The sequence below is a fragment of the Heliconius melpomene genome, chromosome 5 (genome assembly GCF_056956725.1).
Source record: "Heliconius melpomene rosina isolate 202511_hmr_F chromosome 5, ASM5695672v1, whole genome shotgun sequence".
In the NCBI taxonomy this organism is placed as follows: domain Eukaryota; kingdom Metazoa; phylum Arthropoda; class Insecta; order Lepidoptera; family Nymphalidae; genus Heliconius; species Heliconius melpomene.
The window spans coordinates 3,071,544-3,098,642 of record NC_140393.1 but is presented as its reverse complement, the minus strand read 5'-3'; the positions used below and the strand labels follow the sequence as shown (position 1 = coordinate 3,098,642).

At 32.6% G+C, this 27,099-nt stretch overlaps 2 protein-coding genes and 1 long non-coding RNA gene across 3 annotated transcripts; all 3 read right to left on the bottom strand.

The window, feature by feature from the left end:
* Nucleotides 1-1,809: 1,809 nt before the first annotated feature.
* Nucleotides 1,810-2,622, bottom strand: LOC146538913 (uncharacterized). The gene is made up of 2 exons (XM_085185659.1): nt 2,536-2,622; nt 1,810-2,353 (listed from the first exon to the last, which is right to left on the bottom strand). The coding sequence occupies exon 2, from the start codon at nt 2,346-2,348 to the stop codon at nt 2,031-2,033; it is 318 nt and encodes a 105-aa protein (XP_085041785.1). The 5' UTR covers nt 2,349-2,353; nt 2,536-2,622; the 3' UTR covers nt 1,810-2,030.
* Nucleotides 2,623-13,277: 10,655 nt separating this feature from the next.
* LOC146538912 (uncharacterized) lies at nt 13,278-14,139 on the bottom strand. The gene is made up of 2 exons (XM_085185578.1): nt 14,014-14,139; nt 13,278-13,834 (listed from the first exon to the last, which is right to left on the bottom strand). The coding sequence occupies exon 2, from the start codon at nt 13,827-13,829 to the stop codon at nt 13,512-13,514; it is 318 nt and encodes a 105-aa protein (XP_085041704.1). The 5' UTR covers nt 13,830-13,834; nt 14,014-14,139; the 3' UTR covers nt 13,278-13,511.
* A 3,736-nt stretch (nt 14,140-17,875) lies between these two features.
* Nucleotides 17,876-18,819, bottom strand: LOC146538911 (uncharacterized). Its single transcript, XR_014878002.1, has 2 exons — nt 18,649-18,819; nt 17,876-18,426 (listed from the first exon to the last, which is right to left on the bottom strand). It is a non-coding gene; the product is annotated as an uncharacterized LOC146538911 (long non-coding RNA).
* Between the last annotated feature and the right edge of the window lie 8,280 nt (nt 18,820-27,099).

Below are 27,099 nucleotides of genomic sequence, written 5' to 3'. Positions count from 1 at the left end.
TAATAAATTTAACGAAAAGTAAAAGTAATAGTAAAAGTAATTTCCGCCGAATTACAAGGAAATAAGGATGTGATACCATACGATGCACCCATGGAATCATTTATGGAACTAAATAGACAACATTATAAAGAGTTACAGGATCACCCGAAGACTTATCCTCTTAGACCAAGTTTCTATGCTCAAGAACTAAATGTAATTGATGAAAAATAATTATGTCTATGTTTTTTTCTATGTGCCTTTGTTAAATGTTTTAAAATATATGTAAATCAAATCATTAAATATATATTAAAACATTTTTTTTAATTTAAGTTTATAATTTTTTTTTAAATACATTTATATGTAAACCAGGTGAAACATGTAGGGCGTTCGTCTGTCGTTAAGAAAAACGCTCTACCATAACAAATATTATGAAAACATTTAAAGTGCTATCAAAATAAAAATATAGGTAGGTTAAAATAAATATAAAATAATTGAAGCAGTCGTGGGAGGGGACAAGAGTTTGACTATAAACGTGATGGGAGTGTTTTAACACTAGGTTTCCAGGTTCCCTCTAACTTACCCTTCTATACTGCACGATAAGTGCACGAGAAGTAAGACGTGAAAATAAAATAAAATAAGCCCCGGACCTATTCGTTTTTGCCATAACTGAAATTATTTACTATTCTATATAGTATGTAATTTGATTATATTGTGTATTATGTTATAAGAGGTGAAGCAAAACGATTAAATTAGTTTGTTGGAATTCTATAAGTGAATATTGTACAAGTATTGCCGATTTTAAATCGTAAATATAAGAGTACTTATAATAAAAACTACAAAAAGAGATGATGTACGAAAGTTTATCTATACTTATAATAAAACAGTAAAAATATTTTCAGTTTCAGTATGTACATTTAGTATTTTTGACTGAAATGGATAGAGGGACACCTAACGTGCGGGATGCGTAAAGTTTAATAAAAAGCGATTTTATTTATTTTGATTTTGTTTAATTTGAAGCTATTCATGTAAACTAAAACATAAAATTGTCTTCTTCCTTTAAAAAACAGACAATATAACCAATAAATACACTGGTCTGACAGACCCGACGTTCATATGTGTGTTCATAAAAAAATCACGTCCATAGTTAAAGGTTAAAAAGAATAAAAGAAAGCAAAATTTTTTTTTTAGTTTCTTGTCTGTCTGTATGTATGGTCACGCTAATCATTAAATAAAATAAGAATATAAGAATATTATAATAGAATAAAATTCCCTCTGCATTGGACTTGGCTATTCTTTACCACCAGGCACCAGACCAAATATTAACTTAGTGTCCAGTACAAGTTGTAAGTACACTAACTTGCAAATAAATAAAATAACAAAACTTATTGTAACAAAACAAAAAAAAAAAACAAAATATTGTAGTGACATTTATAGCCGATTGAGGCCTGTAACGCGACGGTTGTGGATTTGATCCCCACTCGAAGAAGTTAAATATTTATTTACGTTTATATTTCCATTTCTTCGCTCTGGTGTCGAGGCAAAACGCGGCGTTAAGTTTTGCAACTCAACACGCAATGCCTCCAGAATTCGGCAGAAAGTTGGGAACGGAGTGTCCTAACACTAGGTTCCCTCTGCCTACCCTGCTGTGTGCGGGATACAGTATAAAAAAATCATTAAAAACAGCCGCCTGTGTAGTTAACTATGTGGTTATTATATTGTGACTAATAATAGAAATTTGCTAATTATGTTTTAATAGCAAATTAGGACGATGACTATTAATTACATTAGGTAAAAAAAACATATTATTAAATTCATAAAAATTTTATTCAACAAATTTTAAACATGTGTAAAAAAGTTCAAATAATAATAAAAATGCTTTCCTTGAAAATCCAAAATAATTTCAAAAATACGAGTAAACTAGCATCTTCTGTGTGGCATTATTCTTAAAGGTACAGTAAATGCATACATAAGTCAGTTATACGATTATCTTTGGCACGTAAATATATCTTTCTTCTCTTTATATTTTCTTCTTTTGTAAAAATTTAGTCGTTTTAAATTCTGTTATTGTCTACGAAAATGCTTGGCCTCCTTGGATAACTTTGAGGGTTTCTTCTTAAAGCGTCGTATTGTCTCCAATTTAGATACCAGAAAGGTTGGCTGTCGATGGGCATGGAGTTTATCCTATTTAGAAGATTCACGTCACCCCTAGCCTCAATAGGAGCATCTATACTCTCGCTAAATCTGTTCGTCAAAGCGTTGTCTGACACAATAGAAGGATATCCTATTGATCTAAAGCCAGCGTAAGAAGGTCTTTGTGCTCCAACCAAGTAAACTAGTGTAACTAGTAGTGCGATCCTGTAGATTGCCATTTTACCTGAAAAAATATAGAAGAATCTAGCTTAAAGGAACCTATAAATATAAAATAGAAAATATACAATACTTCAGTGCGCCTTTGACAATTTAAAAGCAAAATTATTTTCTTAAAGCAAATTTAATACTATTATAATATATATCACAAAAAATCTAGAACGACTGTTTACTATAAAGTTTATTTACCTTTTATTTCTAATAAGAGTACTAATTATTATAAGAGTTGGAGATGACTCGCCACTGTGAAGGACTCAGTTATTGTGAATACAGCACGCGACGGACGTATAAATATAGTAAGAGAACGCTTATCGTACGCGTCATAGCATCGAAGAGCTAAAAATAATTTAGAAGTGGACATTCGTGGAAAGTAATATAATAATTTCATAAAATAAATTAATTGTAATTATATTATTACTAGCGGCCCGCTCGCGGTTTCACCCGCGTGAACTATGTTATTATTAATTTATGTCTCCATGGCTACGTCCTAGCGACGTCTATGCAAAATTTGAGACTCCGAGCATTTGTAGTAACGAAGTTTCATACAAACTTTCGACCCCAAAAACAACCCTTTAGAAGCCGAATATTGCAAATTCCCGTCTTAGCGAGCACCTACGTCCTATAAGTAACTCCTATGCAAAATTTGAGATTTCTAGCACATGTAACTTCTGAGATTTCGTGATGAGTGAGTGACCTTTCGATTTTATATATATAGACAACAAGGAAATTTAATATTTTACAATCACAAGTGAAAATTATTTAGATCAAAATAAATTTCTTATACATTTACATATGTATAAAAAAAGGCAAAAGGGCATAATATGTTTATTAATAAATTTTAGTTGTTTTATTTGTAAAATATGGAAAAAATTAACCAAAAAGATTAAGTTAAAAAAAGTATCTAACTGTCTGAGCTCTGAACATTATGAAGTAATTATAAAAAGTGAAATACATAAAAAAATATTTTTACATTTACTTCTGGTTATCACGCTTAATAGTAATACACTAAATAGTAATACAAAATACTCTAATGAGAAAACAAAGGTTTCTTAAAATGAATATTATATAATTTCAATTAATAAATATACAATACTTTTAATTTTTAAACAAAACTAATGCTACTATAATATGACCTATATTAGCTGTCGAGAAAATCTACAGTACTTTCTATTCATTCTTAAGTCCACGTAAAATCCCAGAGACGCGTCATGAGCGGCTGTGCATATTTCTTGACGATGACGTCACAATCCTGTCTTACGTTCGAGAACCGTTCATTCGAGCTATAACGTATTTTTTCTAATGACAGTAAGTCTTTTATACTACTTCTTAAAAACATATTAAACTTAGATTTCTTAAGTAAGGTTCAATGAAACCCTTTAAGCTTTAGTAGATTGTGTAAAGATGTTTTCTCATTTAAATGAGGATGCTATGATGACATCACATGTTACATGGGTACATGCATTTCCAATATTTCTTGGAACGATAATCGAGTTTATTTGCGTTTTACAATATCTGTGAGGACAATAATTATATTATTGTTTTGTAATTTTAAAAATCAGCTTCATGCTGTATCCCGCATAGCAGGGTAGGCAGAGGAAACGTAGTGTTAAAACACTCCGTTCCCACTTTCCACCGAATGCAGGAGGCATTTCATGCTGAGTAGCGGAACTCAACACCGCGCTTTGCTTCGACACCAGAGCAAAGAAATTCTTTTTTTTTTCGATTTTCTTTTCCCAAATGGGGATCGAACCCTCAACCAGTCCCGTCTACAGTCACACTTTGTGCCTGTCCTGGAAATAATATTATATAATGCAATTACACAATCAAACTAATTACGGAGAAATACAAATACAGACTGCCCTACTGTCTGGCGTTTGTTGACTACCACGAAGCATTCGACTTATTAAAACCTTACATTATATATTAATAATCTTTTTTGTTTGGATTTTCCAGAAATGTTGTTGCTTTAAGAAAAAGTCGCGGAAAAGAGGCTTCCTGAACTCTATATAAGGTAAAATAAAGTAATTTCCGCCGAGTTACAAGGAAATAAGGATGTCGTGATACGATACGATGCACCCATGGAATCTATAATATATATAATGGAACTAAATAGACAACATTATAAAGATTTACAAGATCACCCGAAGACTTATCCTCTTAGACCAAGTTTCTATGCTCAAGAACTAAATGTAAATGATGAAAAATAATTATGTATATATAATTGTATTGTAATAATGTAAATAAATATTTAAAAGTTTTTTTTTTCACTATATTTATTGAAGTTTATAATTTTATTTTTAAATACATTTTTATGTAAACCAGGTGAAACATGTAGGGCATTCGTCTGTCGATAAGAAAAACGCTCTACCATATCAAATATTATGAAAACATGTAAAGTGCTATCAAAATAAAAATGTAGGTAGGTAAAAATAAATTTAAAATAATTGAAGCCGTCGTGGGAGGAGTACAAGAGTTTGACTATAACCGTGACAGGAGAGTGTCTTAACACTAGGTTTCCAGGTTCCCTCTAACTTACCCTTCTATATTGCACGATAAGTGCTCGAGAAGTAAGATGTGAAACTAAAACAAAATAAGCCCCATACCTATTCGTTTTTGCCACAACTGTTATTATTTACTATTCTATATTGTATGTTGTTTGATTATATTGTGTATCCTATCCTATCCTATATCTTATAAAACAAAGTCGCTTTTCGTGTCTGTCTGAACTTTCTAACTCTTCTTCTTCTAAACCACCCAACGGATTTTTATGCGGTTTTCACCATTAGGTCGAGTATTTTTCAGGGAAGGTTTATATATAGTTTATTATTTGTACATTCTTATGTAAATTAACATAAATACGATAAATGTGTCTAAAGTCCTACCCGGTGAGACACTTTCGCGCATGCGCTGCTTTAATGGTTAGTACTACATGAAAAAAATGTACTAGAGTATTGGTCCTCTTAATAAGATCTACAAAAAAGTCCGCGAGAGCATATTTTTATCTTTAAAGGATAACGTGTAGTGATCATATTTCTGTCTAAAAATAGTAATTTCAATATATTCTTTATTGTGAGGAATATTTTTCCATAATGGTATTAATCCTTATCCTTTAAAATACTTTATTAATTTTCTACGTTAAACGAAGATAAAATTTGCTTTTTACACTATTTCGAAATTGCGAATAGTTTTAGAGAAAAACGCATTTAATTGTTGACACATCACGCCGTTGACTCATCAGCTGTGCCGACTCAAGTTTTACTTATCCCTTACTCTCAGCATATAAATAAGTATGTTAGTTACGTTGGCCATTTAATGTAGATGAACTGTCTTTTACTGTTTTTTCATTTTAATAAGTACTTTAGAAGTTGTTAAAATACTAAAACATCCTTGCTGCGAAACGCGCCTCGCGACGTTTTGCTTATTTATACACAAGCGCGTGATGAGCAGTCATCGGTGGTTCAGTGGTAGAATGCTCGCCTGCCACGCGGGCGGCCCGGGTTCGATTCCCGGCCGATGCATTCTATTTAATTTTCCTCACAGGCAGCCACGTAGTGCCTACCCAACCGGTGTCGCTGTTTTAACAGCATTAACCACAAGCTCGAAAAAAAACCCGCCTGCCTCTATAGCAAAGAAGATTTAGATGCGTTTCACATATTGAATAATTTCAGTTAAATGTATTATTTCAGCGCGATATTGGTTTCATATTTTTTGTATTAGTTATTAGTAGGTAGGTTTTTTTTATAATTTCTTCCGTTTAAAAATAGTCATTTAAATATCTAAAAATAGTCATTTAAATATATAATAATAAGTACTTGAAAAGATTAGTAGCACAGATTTAAAATTACAGTACTAAAAAATCCTTGCTGATTAACGGTTCGCCGCCCACCACGCGTCCGTCGTGCCCCGCAACATCTTGCTTATAATAGTAGATCCGCCGCACCCGCCTGGCTTCTTTCCCCCGGGCATGGAAGGAAGGCCTGCTCATTATGCTGCTGAGGGATATCGATCTATAATCCTTCTTAGTACGGTCGCCAAGTTGTTCGAGAAGTTACTCCTCTCACTTCTTCAGTCACACATCCACCCACAAAGCGAGCAGTTTGGCGAGCGGGTATACCACTCTGGGTAAACTACGCAACAGTGATCAACCGAGAGAGAGTATGAGTGTGCAATAGCAGTCTTCCTTGACGTAGCACGCGTATTCTACCGCGTCTGGCACTCGGGCTTACTTCATAAAGTGCTCAGAGCGGGCACCCCCCAGCACGTCGCGCATGTCTTTGCCGCTCTGATTTGTAAGTGACAGGACATTTTGCGTGAGAGTTGAGAGTGCTAGCAGCGACCCGATCGCTGCCGTTGTCCCAGTCAGAATTTTGTCACCTGCTCTCTACGCACTATACATTGATGACATCACAATGCCCTAGCGAGTATTACTCAACGAGGAATCCTGTAGGTCGTACGGATCCTCACCCTCCGGCGAGTGACGCGGGCACCATAGTACGTGAACACCAGGCGCCACTCACCGCAACCTAAAAATAGAAACCCTAGAGGTACACATTGGTCGCCTCGCGTCCAACGTATTCCGTTGCGCCAGTGTATCGGGTCACCTGCACCTAAGGAGCAGCACTCCGCATACCCGGCCGCCCGAGGTCAGACGTCTTCTTCCGAGGAACTTTCTATCCTCCTCCAAATCCGACTCATGAGTCGGATGCTCATGAGCAGTCATCTTGGTCGTTTAATCTAGGCCTTCCTCAAGAAACCGAGTGTTCAATTCCAATCCCCTCCCCTTCCATGTGTCTGCTCTAAAGCAGGTTTTCGCCTGGGACCACGGTCGGACCAACGCTCTGATGTCGTTCTGAGCTACTACGGAGATGGCCGAGAGAATGCTTCAATTCTGCGCCTGGCAAAGTAAATTTAGAAGTAATTGCACGTATTCTGGAGTTATCCAATAATTATAATGTATTTCCACGCGACATAGTTGGTTACATCTTTCGTTTAAGTATTTTTGGGTAAGAGAATAGTAGGTAGTCTGTTGTTTATAATTTCTTTCGTTTAAGTTTTCTGTTATTTGTGTTATTTATTTGTGTTTATTTTAAAACAATTGGAAAATTCTTATTGGAATTACGAAAATGCGGGTTGCATTAGGGTTTAATTAATTTTCACATTATCTTAAGTGCTTTGCAAACATACATTATATGAATAATTCAGTAGTTAAGGCGGGCGAAGCCGCGAGCGGGTCGCAATTTCAATATATTTTTTATTGTGAGCCATATTTTTCCATAATAGTATTAATCCTTATCCTTTAAAATACTTTATTAATTTTCTACGTTAAACGAAGATAAAATTTGCTTTTTACACTATTTCGAAATTGCGAATAGTTTTAGAGAAAAACGCATTTAATTGTTGACACATCACGCCGTTGACACATCACGCCGTTGACACATCAGCTGTATGTTACTCAAGTTTCACTTATCCCTTACTCTCAGCATATGTTTTTCATTTTAATAAGTACTTTAGAAGTTGTTACAATATCAAAAAATCCTTGCTGCGAAACGGCTCGCTACTCGCCATGCGTCCGCCGCGTCGCGTCGCCTGCCTCATACGCATCGGTGGTTCAGTGGTAGAATACTCGCCTGCCACGTGAGCGGCCCGGGTTTGATTCCTGGCCGATGCATTCTCTTTAATTTTCCTCACAGGCAGCCACGTAGTGCTTGCTTTTCATCAGGGACAGAATACCCTCTCAGCATTAACCACAAGCTCGAAAAAAAAAACCCGCCTGACTTTATAGCAACGAAGATTTAGATGGGTTTGCACATATTGGATAATTCGAGTTGAATGTATTATTTCAGCGCGATATATTTGGTTTCATATTGTTTGTAGTAGTTATTACTAATAACTTATTAGTAGGTAGGTTTTTGTTTATAATTTCATCCGTTTAAAAATAGTCATTTACCTATCTAAAAATAGTCATTTAACTATCTAAAAATAGTCATTTAAATATATTTTAATAAGTACTTGAAAAGATTAGTAGCACAGATTTATAATTACAGTACCTACTAAAAAATTCTTGCTGTATAAAACAATTGGAAAATCCTTACTGAAACTAAAAAAATGCGGGTTGCATTAGGGTTTAATTTTCACATTATCTTAAATGCTTTGCAAACATACATTATATGAATAATCCAGTAGTAAAAGCGGGCGAAGCCGCAAGAGGGTCGCTAGTATCTTATAAAACAAAGTCGCTTTTCGTGTCTGTCTGAACTTTCTAACTCTTCTTCTTCTAAACCACCCAACGGATTTTTATGCGGTTTTCACCATTAGGTCGAGTATTTCTCAGGGAAGGTTTATATATAGTTTATTATTTGTACATTCTTATGTAAATTTACATAAATACGATAAATGTGTCTAAAGTCCTACCCGTTGAGACACTTTCGCTCATGCGCTGCTTTAATAGTAAGTATTACATGAAAATAATGTACTGGAGTATTATTCCTCTTAATAAGATCTACAAAAAAGTCCGCGACAGCATATTTTTATCTTTTAAGAATAACGTGTAGTGATGATATATCTGTCTAAAAATAGTATTTTCAATAAAAATTCGTTGAATCACGTTAATCGCTATTTTACGTCTATTGGGCGAGATTTGGCTAGCGCAATTTATAGTCAGCCGTGTGACGATAAAAGTTTTTTATTTGTAAGAAAGCGACATATTGCCGACTCAATGTTCATGTCTCCTACTGATTGTAAGGAAGTCAAGAAAATTATATTCTCACTAAAGAAAGGATCCTCAGGTAATGATAACATTAGTAGCATAATGGTAAAAGCATTGCATGAGGTATTAATCGAGCCTATTGTTCACTTATGTAATTTATCTATGGAGACAGGAATATTTCCTGAAATATTTAAACAAGCAGTGGTCATTCCCTTGATGATTTTATTCCTTCGAACTATAGACCCATTTCATTATTATCAACGCTTTCGAAAATACTAGAAAAAATTGTACACAAAAGACTTGTCATTTTTAGACAAAAATCAAATACTTGCTCCCAATCAGTATGGGTTTAGACCTAATCACTCGACAGAGGACGCGGTGCTCAAGCTAACCACCACTGTAACTTCTCACTTAGATAAAGGAAAAAAATGTTTGGGAATATTCCTCGATTTAAAAAAAGCGTTTGACACCGTACCAATTCCGAAACTTATTTCTATTTTGGATGATATTGGTATTCGTGGTATAACAAAGCAGTGGTTTAATAACTACCTGAACAATCGCGTGCAGTGCGTACGAATTTTAGATCAATTTAGTGACAACCTGCCCTGTAAATACGGGGTGCCACAAGGCAGCACCCTGGGGCCGCTGTTATTTTTTATTTACATTAACCAACTATGTCAACTCAAACTAGACAAATCATCTTTGATAATGTATGCTGATGATACTGTCATTGTTTTCCACAACAGAACTTGGGATGATGTCAAAACTACTGCCGAGAATGGTTTATCTCTGATATCAACATGGCTTCAAAATCATCTTTTAACCCTCAACACTAATAAAAGTTATATTATGTGCTTTTCTAACAGTGCAGCTGGGGAAGCAATGGAGAATTTAGAAATTAAAATACACTCTCACTCGTGTCGTAACCTGAAACATAAAATAAGCAGCCAATGTAACTGTGAGGGATTAAACAGAGTAAGCACTATAAAATACCTCGGCGTAACAATAGACAATCGTTTAAATTGGAAACCACATATATCTAATATGACGCAAAAAATAAGAAGATTAATAATACTCTTCAAAAGTCTAAGACAAGTCCTAGATATAAAACAGATATTACAAATATATAAGTCCCTTTGCGAATGTATTCTGACTTACTGCATAATTACATGGGGAGGAGCTGCCAAATCTGTTATTGTTACCTTAGAACGAGCACAGCGCACTGTACTTAAAGTGGCTATGGGCTTATCATTTCGTCACCCAACGGTCTTAGTCTACAATATGGCTGACACATTAAACGTTCGTCAGTTATTTATAAGTAAATGTATTTTAAGATACCATTCCACTACTGCTACCAAAACCCCAACAGCACCCAAAAGATTATACAAATATGAATTCCCTAGAGTAAAATCCACTTTAGCTCGTCATAGCTATGAATTCATAGCCCCAATATTATATAGTAAGGCTGACAAAATTTTATCTATTAGAACATGCAATAAATACACTGCTAAGAGAAAAATTATAGACTGGTTAATGACACTAGATTACACAAACACTGAAGACTTGATGATGATACAAAAATAAAGCAACAAATATATATAATATAGTATTTGACACAACCCATGCACACATACACACACGCACACACACACACACACACACACACACACACACACCTAGCAAACTAAAACACACACCTTTATTTTATTAATTTCTTTGTTTTTATTTCATTATTTGGCTTGCGACAATAACATCTAAGTTTATGTTCAAAACAGGGAAGTCACTAGCTTCTAAAACACAGTTTATTCTTACTTAGGAGCTAGTAGCCCATAAAATGTAAAGTGAATGTTGTCAATAAAATAATATATATATATATATATATTATTGTGAGGGATATTTTTTAATAATGGTATTAATCCTTATCCTTTAAAATACTTTATTAATTTTCTACGTTAAACGAAGATAAAATTTGCTTTTTACACTATTTCGAAATTGCGAATAGTATTAGAGAAAAACGCATTTAATTGTTGACATACCCGCCGTTGACACATCAGCTGTGCCGACTCAAGTTTTACTTATCCCTTACTCTCAGCATATAAACAAGTATATTAGTTACGTTGGCCATTTAATGTAGATCAAAACTGTCTTTTACTGTTTTTTCATTTTAATAAGTACAATAGAAGTTGTTACAATATCAAAACATCCTTGCTGCGAAACGCGCCCCGCGACGTTTTACTTATACAAGCACGTCATGAGCAGTCATCGGCGGTTCAGTGGTAGAATGCTCGCCTGCCACACGGGTGGCCCGCGTTCGATTCCCGGCCGATGCATTCTATTTAATTTTCCTCACAGGCAGCCACGTAGCGCTTGCTTTTCATCAGGGACAGAATACCCTCTTCAGCATTAACCACAAGCTCGAAAAAAAACCCGCCCGCTATAGAGGCATAGCAACGAAGATTTAGATGCGTTTGCACGTATTAGATAATTGGAGTTGAATGTATTATTTCAGCGCGATATATTTGGTTCATATTTTTTGCGCCTGTGACGAAAATTAAATAGAATGCATCGGCCGGGAATCGAACCCGGGCCGCCCGCGTGGCAGGAGAGCATTCTACCACTGAACCACCGATGCGTGTAAGGCAAGCGGGCACGGCGGACGCATGGCGAGTGGCGAGCCGTTTCGCAGCAAGGATTTTTTTGATATTGTAACAACTTCTAAAGTACTTATTAAAATGAAAAACATTAAAAAACAGTTTTGATCTACATTAAATGGCCAACGTAACTAATATAATTATTTATATGCTGAGAGTAAGGGATAAGTAAAACTTGACTCGATACGACTGATGTGTGAACGGCGTGATGTGTCAACAATTAAATGCGTTTTTCTCTAAAAGTATTCGCAATTTCGAAATAGTTTAAAAAGCAAATTTTATCTTCGTTTAACGTAGAAATTTAATAAAGTAATTTAAAGGATAAGGATTAATACCATTATGGAACAATATCCCTCACAATAAAAAATATATTGAAATTACTATTTTTAGACAGAAATATGATCACTACACGTTATTCTTAAAAGATACGAATATGCCGTCGTGGACTTTTTTGTAGGTCTTATTAAGCGGAACAATACTCCAGTACATTTTTTTCATGTAGTACTTACCATTAGAGCAGCGCATGCGCGAAAGTGTCACAAAGGGTAGGACTTTATACACATTTATCGTATTTATGTAAATTTACATAAGAATGTACAAATAATAAGCTATATATAAACCATCCCTGAGAAATACCCGACCTAATGCTGAAAACTATATCAAAATCCATTGGGTGGTTTAGAAGAAGAAGAGTTAGAAAGTTCAGACAGACACGAAAAGCGACTTTGTTTTATAAGATATAGGATAATAAAAACTACAAAAAGAGATGATGTAGCAAAGCTTATCTATACGTATAAAATAACAGTAAAAATATTTTGTCTGTACATTTAGTATTTTTGACTGAAATGGATAGAGGGACACTTAAAAACAATTATAGAATGCAAAAGGATTTTTTTTTTAATTTCTTGTCTGGCTGTATGTATGGTCACGCTAATAATTAAATAAAATAATAATATTAAAATAGAATAAAAATCAAACTCTGAATTGGACTTGGCTATTTTTTACCACCAGGCACCAGACCAAATATTAACTTAGTGTCCAGTACAAGTTGGAAGTACACTAACTTGCAAATAAATAAAATAATAAAACTTAATATTGTAACAAGACAAAAAAACTATATATTGTATTGACATTTATAGCTGATTGAGGCCTGTAACGCGACGGTTGTGAGTTCGATCCCCACCCGAAGAAGTGAAATATTTATTTACGTGTATATTTCCTTTTCTTCGCTCTGGTGTCGAGGCAAAGCGCGGCGTTAAGTTTTGCAACTCAACACGCAATGCCCCCAGAATTCGACAGAAAGTGGGGAACGGAGTGTCTTAACACTAGGTGCCCTCCCTCTGCCTATGCTGTGTGCGGGATACAGCATAAAAAAACATTAAAAACAGCCGTCTGTATATTTAAAGGTTAACTATCAGTCAGTTAATTATGTGGTTATTATACAATATAATTAATTTACTAACTATATATTATAAATATATTTAGTCACAAGACTAATAATAGAAATATTGCTAATTAAGCTTTAAAAACAAATTAGGACGATGACTATTAATTACATTAGGTAAATAAAAACATTATTATATTAATAAAAATTGTATTCAACAAGTTTTAAACATGTGTAAAAAAGTTCAACTAAATTTAAAAATGCTTTCGTTCAAAATTCAAAATAAAAAATAATTCTGTATGGCACTATCCATAAAGTTACAGTAAATGCATACTCGTACATAAGTCAGTTTTGTCTTTGGCATGTATTGTAAATATATCTTTCTTCTCTCTACACTTTCTTCTTTTGTAAAAATTTAGTCGTATTAAATTCTGTTATTGTCTACGAAAATGCTTGGCCTCCTTGGATAACTTTGAGGGTTTCTTCTTAAAGCGTCGTATTGTCTCCAATTTAGATACCAGAAAGGTTGGCTGTCGATGGGCATGGAGTTTATCCTGTTTAGAAGATTCACGTCACCCCTAGCCTCAATAGGAGCATCCACACTCTCGCTAAATCTGTTCGTCAAAGCGTTGTCTGACACAATAGAAGGATATCCTATTGATCTAAAGCCAGCGTAAGAAGGTCTTTGTGCTTCAACCAAGTAAACTAGTGTAAGTAGTAGTGCGATCCTGTTGATTGCCATTTTACCTGAAAAAATATAGAAGAGTCTAGCTTAAAGGAGCCTATAAATATAAAATAGAAAATATACAATACTTCAGTGCGCCTTTGACAATTTAAAAGCAAAATTATTTTCTTAAAGCAAATTTAATACTATAATATATATCACAAAAAATCTAGAACGACTGTTTACTATAAAGTTTATTTACCTTTTATTTCTAATAAGAGTACTAATTATTATAAGAGTTGGAGATGACTCGCCACTGTGAAGGACTCAGTTACTGTGAATACAGCACGCGAAGGATCGCATAAATATAGTAAGAGAACGCTTATCGTACACGTCATAGCATCGAAGAGCTAAAAATAATTTAGAAGTGGACATTCGTGGAAAGTAATATAATAATTTCATAAAACAAATTAATTGTAATTCATTCTATTATTACAACAAGGAATTTTATATTTTACAATCACAAGTGAAAATTATTTAGTTCAAAATAAATATCTTATACATTTACATATGTGTAAAAAAGGGCAAAAGGGCATAGGATGTTTATTAATAAATTTTAGTTGGTTTTTGTAAAATATGGAAAAAAATATATTAAAAAGATAAAGTTAACAGAACCTAACTGTCTGAACTTTGAACATTATGAAGTAATTATAAAAAGTGAAATATATAAAAAAAGATTTTTACATTTAATTCTGGTTATCAAAATACTCTAATGACAAAACAAAGGTTTCTTAAAATGAATATTATATATTTTCAATTAATAAATATATAATATTTTTGATTTTTAAATAAAACTATGATTATTATAACATGACCTACATATATTAGCTGACGACAAAATCTACAGTACTTTCTATTCATTCTTAAGTCCACGTAAAATCCCAGAGACGCGTCATGAGCGGCTGTGTATATTTCTTGACGATGACGTCACAATCCTGTCTTACGTTCGAGAACCGTTCATTCAAAGCGATTACGTATATTTTTCTAATGACAGTGAGAGATTTGTACTACTTCTTAAAAAATATTAAATTTTCCTAAGTAAGGTTCAATGAAAAATCTTTTAGCTTTAGTAGATTGTGAAAAGATGTTTTCTCATTTAAATGAGGATGCTATGATGACTCACATGTTACATGGGTACATGCATTTTCCAATATTTCTTGGAACGATAATCGAGTTTATTTGCGTTTTACAATATCTGTGAGGACAATAATTATATTATTATTTTGTAATTTTAAAAATCAGGTTCATGTATCCCACACAGCAAGGTAGGCAGAGGAAACATAGTGTCCCTTAGGACTCCGTTCCCACTTTCCGCTGAATTAAGGAAGCATTGCGTGCTGAGTGGCGGAACTCAACACCGCGCTTTGCCTCGACACCAGAGCGAGGAAATTCTTTTTTTTTTCGATTTTATTTTCCCGAGTGGGGATTGAACCCTCAACCAGTCGCGTCTACTAGTGCCTGTCCTGGAAATAATATTATACAATGTAATTACACAATCAACCTAATTATGGAGAAATAGAAATACAGGCTGCCCTACTGTCTGGCGTTTGTTGACTACCACGAAGCATTCGACTTATTAAAACCTTATATATAAAAAATATTTTTTTTTTTAGGTTTTCCAGAAATTTTCTTATTTAAAGAAAAGGTCGCCGAAAAGAGGCTTCCTGAACTCTTACAATGCGTGCTTTTGGTAACCCTTATGATACAAATAAAAACAATGTTCTACAACAATATTTCTTTTAAAGAAACTTATAAAAAAGTCCGCGGCGCGCATCCACAGTAACGATTTCAATATAGTTAATTTAAATTAAAATTAATTGGGTTTTTAATAATAACCAATTAACTTATTATTAACTAGCGACCCTCTTGCGGCTTCGCCCGCTTTAACTACTGGATTATTCATGTAATGTATGTTTGCAAAGCACTTAAGATAATGTGAAAATTAATTAAACCCTAATGCAACCCGCATTTTTGTAGTTTCAATAAGGATTTTCCAATTGTTTTACACAGCAAGGATTTTTTAGTAGGTACCGTAATTTTAAATCTGTGCTACTAATCTTTTCAAGTACTTATTAAAATATATTTAAATGACTATTTTTAGATAGTTAAATGACTATTTTTAAACGGAAGAAATTATAAACAAAAACCTACCTACTACTAACTACTACAAAAAATGTGAAACCAAATATATTGCGCTTAAATAATACATTCAACTACTAACTATAAAATATAAAACTACTATAATCCAATACGCGCAAACGCTTCTAACTAAATCTTCGTTGGTATAGAGGCAGCCGGGTTTTTTTTTTTCGAGTTTGTGGTTAATGCTGAAGGGGGTATTCTGTCCCTGATGAAAAGCAAGCACGACGTGGCTGCCTTTGAGGAAAATTAAATAGAATGCATGGGCCGGGAATCGAACCCGGGCCGCCCGCGTGGCATGCGAGCATTCTACCACTGAACCACCGATGCGTGTAAGGCAAGCGGGCACGGCGGACGCATGGCGAGTGGCGAGCCGTTTCGCAGCAAGGATTTTTTTGATATTGTAACCACTTCTAAAGTACTTATTAAAATGAAAAACAGTAAAAGACAGTTTTGGTCTACATTAAATGGCCAACGTAACTTATGTACTTATTTATATGCTGAGAGTAAGGGATAAGTGAAACTTGAGTAACATACAGCTGATGTGTCAACGGCGGGATGTGTCAACAATTAAATGCGTTTTTCTGTAAAACTATTCGCAATTTCGAAATATTGTCAAAAGCAAATTTTATCTTCGTTTAACGTAGAAAATTAATAAAGTATTTCAAAGGATAAGGATTAATACCATTATGGAAAAATATCCCTCACAATAAAAAAATATATTGAAATTATAATTTTTAGACAGAAAAATGATCACTACTCGTTATTCTTAAAAGATACGAATATGTTCTCGCGGACTTTTTTGTAGATCTTATTAAGAGGAACAATACTCCAGTTCATTTTTTTCTTGTAGTACTTACCATTAGAGCAGCGCATGCGCGAAAGTGTCTCAACGGGTAGGACTTTATACACATTTATCGTATTTATGTTAATTTACATAAGAATGTACAAATAATAAACTATATATAAACCTTCTACGAAAAACACTCGACTTAATGGTGAAGACCGCATCAAAATCCGTTGGGTGGTTTAGAAGAAGAAGAGTTAGAAACAACAGACAGACACGAAAAGCGACTTTGTTTTATAAGATATAGGATAGGATAGGATGTACTTTCTCTATTTTGGTAATAACCCTTATTAAAATAAGTATAGTTGAGGCCTGTTGAGGCCTGTAGACGCGACAGGTTGTGGATTCCATTGCCACTTGAGTAAATAATATACTTAATATTTTCAGTTGAGTCCCGCCACTCAACACGCTATACCTCTTGGGCGGAAAGTGGGCAACGGAAGTATCTTAATGGAAACGGAGTGTCTTAACACTAAGTTCTCTCTGCGTACCCTTGTATGTGCGGGATAGTATCTAGATTGAAATGGTACTTAACAGTACATCATTAAAATAAATACCATAATAAGCATAAGCATAAATTAGAAGATATATACCACAGATTTACAATGACCTAGCCTATGAGCCGACGTGGACGTCATTATTCATACATTTTCGATTTACTATTGATGGTAATGCGGTTATTTGCTGTTTGTTATTAGTTCATATTTTTTTTGGTTCCCTTTTCTCATTCGGGTAGAAGATTAGTTAGATTTCTTTTAAAATTTCTTGGTTATTCTGGTATTATATTCTGTGTTACTTTTAATTTTGATACTTTTAAATATTTATTTTATAAGAAAAAAAATAATTTTTAGATTATGTATTTGTAATATTTTTTTTGATAATCTTTTTATAGCTTCACGCTTTATCTCGCACAAAGCAGGGTAGGTAGAGGAAATCTGGGAACCTAGTGTAAGAATCTAGGAGGTATTGCGTGTTGAGTGGCAAACTTCAACGCCACTGCCCTCAAAATGTTGTTAATTACTTTATAATAGTTATTAAGACTATGACTATTACAGGACGTTAAAACAATATAATAAAATTATTAATTTTCATAAAATTTTTATTCAACAAATATAAATTATGTATAAAAAAATAAAATATATATTTTTTCAAAATACCCAATAACATGTAAAAATAATTTAAAAATACATGCATTTTTGTAAAGCATGGCATTTTGAATTATCCCTGACGCTATGTTAAATGCATAAGTCACTTGTACATTCATCTTTGGCATGTATATGTATACTTCTGTAAATGCTAAGTAGTTTTAAATTCTGTTATTGTCTACGAAAATGCTTGGTCTCCTTGGATAACTTTGAGGATTTCTTCTTAAAGCGTCGTATTGCCTCCAATTTAGATACCAGAAAGGTTGGCTGTCGATGGGCATGGAGTTTATCCTCCTTAGAAGATTCATGTCACCCCTAGCCTCAATAGGAGCATCCACACTCTCGCTAAATCTGTTCGTCAACGCGTTATTTGAAACAACAGAAGGATATCCGATTGATCTAAAGCCAGCGTAAGAAGGTCTTTGTGCTCCAACCAAGTAAACTAGTGTAAGTAGTAGTGCGATCCTGTAGATTGCCATTTTACCTGAAAAAATATAATAAAATGTATTACTAGATGCTAAAATAATTTACAGAAGAGTTTAGCTTGTAGAAATCTTTAAATATAAAGTAGAAATTATATTCTTCCACTTATATACTTCAATGCGCCTTTGAAAATTTAAGAGCAACACTATTTTCTTTAAGTTATAATACTATAAAATAAGTCACAAAAACAGTACAGCTACCGTTTACTATAAAGTTTATTTACCTTTTATTTCTAATAAGAGTACTAATTATTATAAGAGTTGGAGATGACTCGCCACTGTGAAGGACTCAGTTATTGTGAATCCAGCACGCGACGGACCGTGTAAATATAGTAAGAGAACGCTTATCGTACACTTAATAGCATCGAAGACCTAAAAATAGTTTAGAAGTGGACGTTCGTGGAAAGTCAATTCAAAGGAATGTAATTATTATTCTGACAGTGAAATAATAATAACATTAAAATATAACAAGGAAAATAACCATTTATTGTTATAATTGATGTTAAAAGTAACAATTAATTCGAAATAAATTTCTTATACAATCATTTACAGGCTTAAGGTTAAAGTAGATTTTTTTAATATAGTTTATAATTGAAAATCAATAAAATATATATGAATTCTACTTCTAGCCTTAAATTTTGCTGCAAGCATCTACGGGTAGTTTTTATTCAGGGATTGAGATTGCATAAATCCTAAAAAAATAATAGCCTTAAAAGGGGCCTCCCTTTTAATCCTAAAATAAAAGCTTTTAAATTTGCTCTTAAAGCAGCTAGTTCAAGTGAGGTGTCAGATGAAAGGACTTTGGTTAAGCTCAGCTTGAATTTCAGAAAAAGCTCGACACCTCTATTTTTTGAACCCTCGGTGGGCGAGCCCGACTCGCACTTGTTCGGTTTTTTAACTTCTTGGTCATATACATTTTTCCATTCTTGTATAGTAATAGACACTATTAATAAGTCGAACATAAAAATAAAATATGTAAAGCTATCAAAAAGTAGTATACGCCGGTTTAAATTATTAATTTTAAATAAAAAATCCATATTTTTAATATTTAAGCAATTCCAGTAATGATATTTATCAATATCATTTATATTAGCTAATGACTTCTATTCATTCTTAAGTGCGCGTAAAGTCCCATGGACGTGTCACGAGGGACTACGCATATTTCTTGCCGATGACGTCACAATCGTGTCTTACGTACAAGAACTGCTCGTTCATAGTATTTTTTTTTTCAAATGACAGCGGGACTTTTGTACTTATTTTTATAAAACTAAGACATATTTAGTAAGGTTTAGTGTAAAATCGTGTGAAGATCTCTTCGTATTTAAATGAGGATGTTGTGTTGACTCACATATAGTATGTTCTATAATACATTTTCCAATATTTCTCAGAACGATAATCGTGTTCAATTGCGTTTTACAGCATTTGTGAGGACAATAATTATATTATTTTTAATGTAATATTAATTATTTGTATATTATAATTATTGTCCTTAAAAACTTTTGTAACTAATGTTTGGCTAGTTTCTTTTACTGTTAAAATATTATAATATTTTGCGTTGTTTGCTTATATAAAAAAACTTTTTTTTCAGCTTTACACTGTATCCCGCACTTATCCCGCTAAGACACTCCGTCCCCATTAAGATAATTCCGTTCTTCACTTTCCGCCAAATAGATTTTGTTTCCAATAATTAAGAAAAAAAAAAGACTTCAGTCTTGAGACTTTCAAAAATTGGAAAAAGGTGGGTCTGAATAAAGGAGAAAGGAATATAGGAGGAAGCTAGAACTTAGTATTATACTAGTACCATAGTGTTATACTAGTGTACAGATGAAAATGTTGATAGATGAAGTCGGTTAAAAATACAAAACAATAGCCATTACTCATCTTTTAATTTATACAACAAAAGGTTATGTTAATCACGATTGTATATAAAGATTTAATCTTTAGATTATATTTGTGGTTTTCTTTGTAATCTTTATAATATATTTTTAATATAATGTTTTAAATAAGCGTAAATAAGTGAGTATAATATACTATTTATGCAAGTAAACTTTAGAAAATACTAACTAGGTACTAACTTCAGAATTAACTAAGAATTTTTAAAAGATAATTTCCGGGCATTAATGGCTTTGGAATAGGACAAGTTAATAGTTCTGTTATCAAGAAGATTAAGAAATGAGCATTGAATTATAATTATTTTATAAAAATTCAAATTTAAGCTAAAAAGGCTAGTCAAGTATCCCAGCTGCTAATATAAAACATATTATCATCGTTTGGTTTGGTTAATATAAAACATATTATCATCGCTAATATAAAACATATTATCATTACTTAAATTAAAACGCGAATACTAAATTGAAATACAATATATTTTTTATACAAATCTCACGAAAATGATAGATTAGGAATTAATTACATTTTTTGGTTTGTATAATTATGACCCTTGACGTCAGCTGTGATGCAGAGGCACAGGCGTGTGACTGTAAATGCAACAGCTTGAGGGTTCGATTTCCACGCGAGAGAAATTAAATATTTAATGTTTAAAAAGCAGAAGAAGAATAAATAGATGTGTAAGTTTTTAAGATCAAGCACAGCCTGTGTTTCACGTAGATCTAGATAAGATATTTCATTTAAATACGTTCAAAAGTTCGAATTTTTCGTACATACTCGTATATGGGAGATGTTACCTAATATATTTATAAAACAGTTATATAGACTTCTATAGAGCTTATATTAATATTCATCCTTACTCCATATATATTCATATAGTGAAACATATACTAAATGACTAATATTGTTTTTCATTATATTAGATCCATATAAGTAATTATTAATGACGTATTAAAATAATTTCTTGCTGATTCATTTATGAACTACGATTATCGATGACTTTATTTCTTTATTGGTTGGTAAAAAACATTTACATTAATAATTAAAATTATTAGTATATCTTAGTTACATATCTAAGCGCACTAGGTAAGACAAAAATATTTTTGTGTATAACATTAATATCATATAGAGGTCAGTCGTAGCGCAGGGGCACTGTAAACACGACAGACCGTGGGTTCGATTCACATTCGAGGAAATGTATCTATTATTTAATATTTTCATTTCTTCGCTTTGATGTCATGACAAACCGTGGCGTTGAGTTATGCCACTCAACATCCAATGCCTCCAAAATTCGGTGGAAGTGAAGAGCGGAGTGTCTTAACTCTACGCTCTCTTTAACTACTTTGCTACATGTAGGATACAGTATGAAACTGAAAAAAATCAACACATTAATTCTGGGAATCGAATCCCTAATCGTTACACTTACAATCAAGCACTTTTCATATTCACCAGGATTGCGTCAAAATATCTAAAAGACATAAATAATAACAATAAATTAGAGGTACAACACTATGTTTCTATATAAGTCTATTCAAAATTTCAGAACTCTAAACTCCTCTTGTCCTGTTCAATAATTAATTGTAGTTTCGTCTCGGCCACTAGATATAGAACTGTCAGTTGCCAGAACTCACTTTGAACTCAGTTGAAGCGAACTTTAAATTTATATATTATTTAGGTATATGTTTATTTGATATATCTTATTTAATTATTAGTAAATATGTTCATGGATATTTATGAATATTAATATTAATTCTAATAATATTAATTCTTTCGTTTCTGAAGATAAAAATTGTCTTATTATGAAGAAAAAGAGATTTTATTGCAGTTATTTTATTCTTTTCAGTTCTTCTATTATATTGTACATACTACTTGTTAAAAAATATAATTTATTATTCTTTTAAGTCGGGATCGAAGCCTTGAAGTACGTTTCTGCTAAACATTGTACCACTGCGCCGCAATGTACTCTATATGAACAAACTAATATAATAATATTAGTAAAGATGATTTTATTAAAGCCATGACGTTATTGAATTAATAATTGTGGTTATATAATATTATTGTGTATATTATAATTGAATTATATAACTATTTTTTACCTATTTTGTTTTTAGGAAAATTACAAAGTAAGATGTATTTTTATACTAAAAATTACAAAAAAATATTATAAATTTCCTCGTCTTCCATTGTCTTTTTTCCAAATTTCTTAACTATTAATAATTTTTGAATTACTAACGAAAAACTGAATATATTTGTTTTTTTAACCCAATTTTGTTGATAAGAACCATTATTTATCCTTAAAAAATATTTTTCTAGGCGTCTTTCTAAATCGAAGGATGGAGCTATCGTACATTGACATTCCCGGTCATCTCATTTCTTTGCGAGGTGACGTTGGGTGGCCGCCGAGATCACCTGATTTAACCCCCTGCGATTTCTTTCTCTGGGGTTACCTGAAGGAAAAGGTGTACACGCATCGTCCCCGAACCATCGATGAACTGAAGGCTGCAATCACGGAAGAAATCAATGCTATTCCGCTGAATATGACTCGACGAGTAATGGACAACTTCCGGGAAAGGCTTCAGCAGTGTGTGGTCAATGGAGGTAGACATTTACAGGATATCATTTTTAAAACCAACTAAATTAAAACTGCATGTTATGTGCTTTCAAACAATAAAATAATTTTTACTGCATGTCGCTTTGTTTTTAATACACACCTTATTGAAATCGGAAAGTTCAATATGACTCACCCTGTATATTTAACACATATTATATATTTTATATATTTTTGCATAATTTCTAGGAAAAAGTTTATCGAATTTATAATTGGAGTGTCTTAAAACTAGGTTTCCTCTGCCTATCCTGCTGTGTGCGGGATACAGCGTGAACCTGATTTATTTATAAATAATTTATTTCAAAATCACATCAAACGAGGAAAAGGTTAAGGTTAGTCAGACTCTTCTTCGAAAAACATATTTTCCCGTTATATTACTCCTGACAAAACCGGATATAAATTTGTACAAATCTTTATGTTCTGAGATATTAACATATTATTGCAATATCGTTACTAAATACTAGCGTTCCGTGCTCGGTTTTGCCCGCTTTCATTATATAATTATAAAATGCTTGCTTATATCATGCAATTCTATTGGGGCGGTAGAACTTAGAAGTTTTCTCGCGTAAGTCCATATCTCGAGGGAATTTTGGGATAGAAAAGTCTATAATATGTTACCCCACCACCTCCTCTACCCTTCAGTAAAAGTTCCGTAAAAATCTGTTCAGTTGATCCGAAGATTAACCCGGACAAACACAAAGACAGACAAACAAGTCAAGTCTAATATTCTAAGTATTTACAGAAACGACTTGAAATTACACATGGTTGTTTAACTCTATAAAGCTTATTTCCAAGGATTGATTATAGTGAGTAGTAAGTACATCTTAAAGAAATGTGTACAAACAAAAAAATGGAATTTTATATAAAAAAGAAATGTTACAAAAGTAAATAAAGATTTATTTATTTATTCTTATTAGAAGAAAGATTTATTAGAAGATTAGAACTCACTTCAGTTACATTTAAGATAGATAGGTTCCAACTACATAACAATAGAGCCAAGTAAAACCTCGTAGACCAGATAAAAAAATATGTTAAAATAGAAACTCAAAAATTTTCGATATCAAAAATATAATAATTAAAACACGTACGTTAGTAATAATTACAAAATTTCACAAGTCCCAAGAGTCTTATATTATACTTTTTACATGTTGTGAATTAACAATTACTGGTGCTATAAAAACACATTTAAATAATTAATTTATTACAAAAATATAAAACTCCGGGGGGTTGAATCATGACTGCTCGAGTAGCCCTGTCCGGGCTAAGTTGTAAATTTAATAAGGCTTTATATTCAGATCACATCATTAACATATTTCGAAATGGCCGCTCCTAACTAATTTCGTTCTTTACCATTTTATTATTTACTAATTTAAAAATATTATTTTATTAATTAGAAATATCAGAACTTACGACCTTAGTGAAAATAATTATCGACTTTCGATTCTTATAGATGTAGAGAGAGTAAAGAGTCCTCGATCAGATTATGCCAAGAAAAAAAATAAAATAAATAATATTCATCCTAGTAAATTTTTAACATAATATACTTTCAAAACAACTACTTATTAGAAAAGTATCGAGAAATTGTTTTATTTTCAAGAAAAAGTAAATACAAAAGCGTGTACTATATTCTTCTCAAACTTTGAAGTACTCTTTCCCTCTTTGTGTGCAACGGAACTACAGGAACTCCATCTTTGGTATTAGACGGAAATGACGCGCCTCACAAGCTCGAATTCTAACCACAAATCCCTATACTGGTATTTTACGATATCGGATTTCTATATAGTATTTACTATTAAAATATTCGAACATCTGAATATTGGTTTTAGTTTGTGTAGAATATATGACAATATATATTCGGCATTAGATTAGAAATAGCTATTGGTTTATACAGTGGTTTTCTTAATAGGTAGCAGAGCTCTAATTTTTACTTGAGTACTCGTTTTTTTATTATAGGACACTTAACTAATTTTCTGTGAAAGTCTGGATACTGGTTTCGAGTAAAGATGTCTCCATGGTGTGCATTCTCTACAGCATTTATTATGGGGACAGTTCTGAAGGATTATCTATATATATATAAAAGGACTTGTCCTCACTGACTGAGGTAAGACGCACGCACAGCCGTAACCGCTGATGGTAGAAACGTGAAATTTGAACAGATGTTTACTTTTGTAATCTGGACATCCACTAAGAAGGGATTTTGAAGAATTTTAACCCTAAAGGGGTGAAATATTGGTTGAAAGTTTGTATGGAAAAAAATTTAAATCGTCACCGATTTTTAAAAAATTTGAAATTTATATTTTTAAAAGTTAATTGAATACGTGTTGCATCGTTTTCTAGAATTCTTCCCCTAAGGGTGCAAATAAGGGGTTGAATATTTGTATGGAAAAATCTTTAAAACGCCATGGATTATTATAAAATTTTAAATTTAAACTCTTAAAAATATTTAATTGAACATGTGTTTCATGGTTTTCTAGAATTCACCCCCTAAGGGTGCAAATAAGGGATTGAAAGTTTGTATGGAAAAATCTTTAAATCGCCACCGATTTTTATAAAATTTGAAATTTAGACTCTTAAAAATATTTCATTGAACACATGTTTCGTCGTTTTTTAGAATTCATCCCTAAATACGTAAGCGAAGCTGCGCGCGTCCGTTAGTAAACTCATATACCTTCCACACTACCTGGACCTGGACCTGGTTTCGTAGAAACTTCCTTCCACGCCCACGCTATTGTGGAACGGTGGATCACCGTTTGAAATATTAATTTAGGATTTAGGATACGACAATTTTAAATAAATTATAATTTCCTCACAAGTCAATAAGAATCACCAGATTTATCACGTACATGGATAGATAGATAACTGCTGGATTTTTTTTAGTTCCATGCTGTATCCCACACATAGCAGGGTAGACAGAGGAGAGGAGATCTTTTATACATTTATCTTGCATAATGATATACGCTAACGATTGCTATCAATCTATGGTGATATATTTTTGTTCTTTCTACTTCCAATTCTGGATAAATACGTCCAAAATGTTTAAAACCTCTTCTTTGTCTGAAGTCGGTTAAAAATATACTATTGTATATGAAAATAACAAAACTTCTACGCTAAATTGAACATTAAAGAGACACATTGTACCAAAAACTTATACGCTAAAGCAAATATTTCATAAAGAAATTAAATGATGCGAAAGTCCCCAAAATTCCTATGAGAGTGTCGAGCTGATAATATAATAGTAAAATGAAGGATAAGGGTAAAAAAAGGACCGTGTGTGGATTTACAATTCATCAAGTAACCATTTAAGACGAGTCGTGGTGATAGGTTTTGGGTTTGATTTCCACTCGAGGAAATGAAATAAAGAAAAAAAAACACTAAGTTTATAAATAATTTCAATCGTTGTTATAGGTTGAAGGTATTATACAATAATATTTGCAGATATGTGAAATCATAGAACTGTAATAGTCAATTTTTTTTTCTGTTAGTAACATTCATAATTTTGGATCTGAGTTCGAATTTTCTCAACGTTTGAATGATACTTAAAAAATTTAAAAACATTTAAAATTTTGCTTAGAATAAATCTATAAATATTTACGAAATTATATTATAATACAAAACTTTAATAAACGTTTAAAATAGATAAAATTTAATTTGAAAATATGTGTGTAGAAAAGAAAACAAACTAAATTATTTAAACTGAAACAAAAAATTACATTTTGAAATGAACTCTCAAACTTGTTTCATTAACTAAATATTACTCTTGAGCTTGCCACATGTTTTATTAAAAGCGTTTTTTATTTTTCAGCTTCACAGTGTATCCTAGAAAGCAGGGTAGGCAGAGGGAACCTGGGAACCTATTGTTAGATACTTCCGTTCCCTACTTTCCGGTGAACAAAGGCATTGCGTGTTAAGTAGCGGAATTTCACGCCGCGCTTTGCCTGGTTACCGGAGCGAGGAAATGAAAATATCAATTATATAATTTCTTTAGGTGAGAATTGAACCCTTATTTGATTTATGAGATATTATTATTACTTATACCAGAACTAAGAGGCAAATGTACTCGTATATATTTAGAAAGTGTAACTTGAGATAAGTTTTCTCGGAGCGCCAACGGGAAGGAAAAAACAGTTAGCAACGTTAATAAATTAATAAGTTCGTATGTTAATAATATTTAGTTATGTTT

Bases quoted from the DNA above. Each gene is read 5' to 3' on its own strand.
- LOC146538913 (XM_085185659.1), bottom strand. From the start codon at position 2,348: ATGGCAATCTACAGGATCGCACTACTAGTTACACTAGTTTACTTGGTT.
- LOC146538912 (XM_085185578.1), bottom strand. From the start codon at position 13,829: ATGGCAATCAACAGGATCGCACTACTACTTACACTAGTTTACTTGGTT.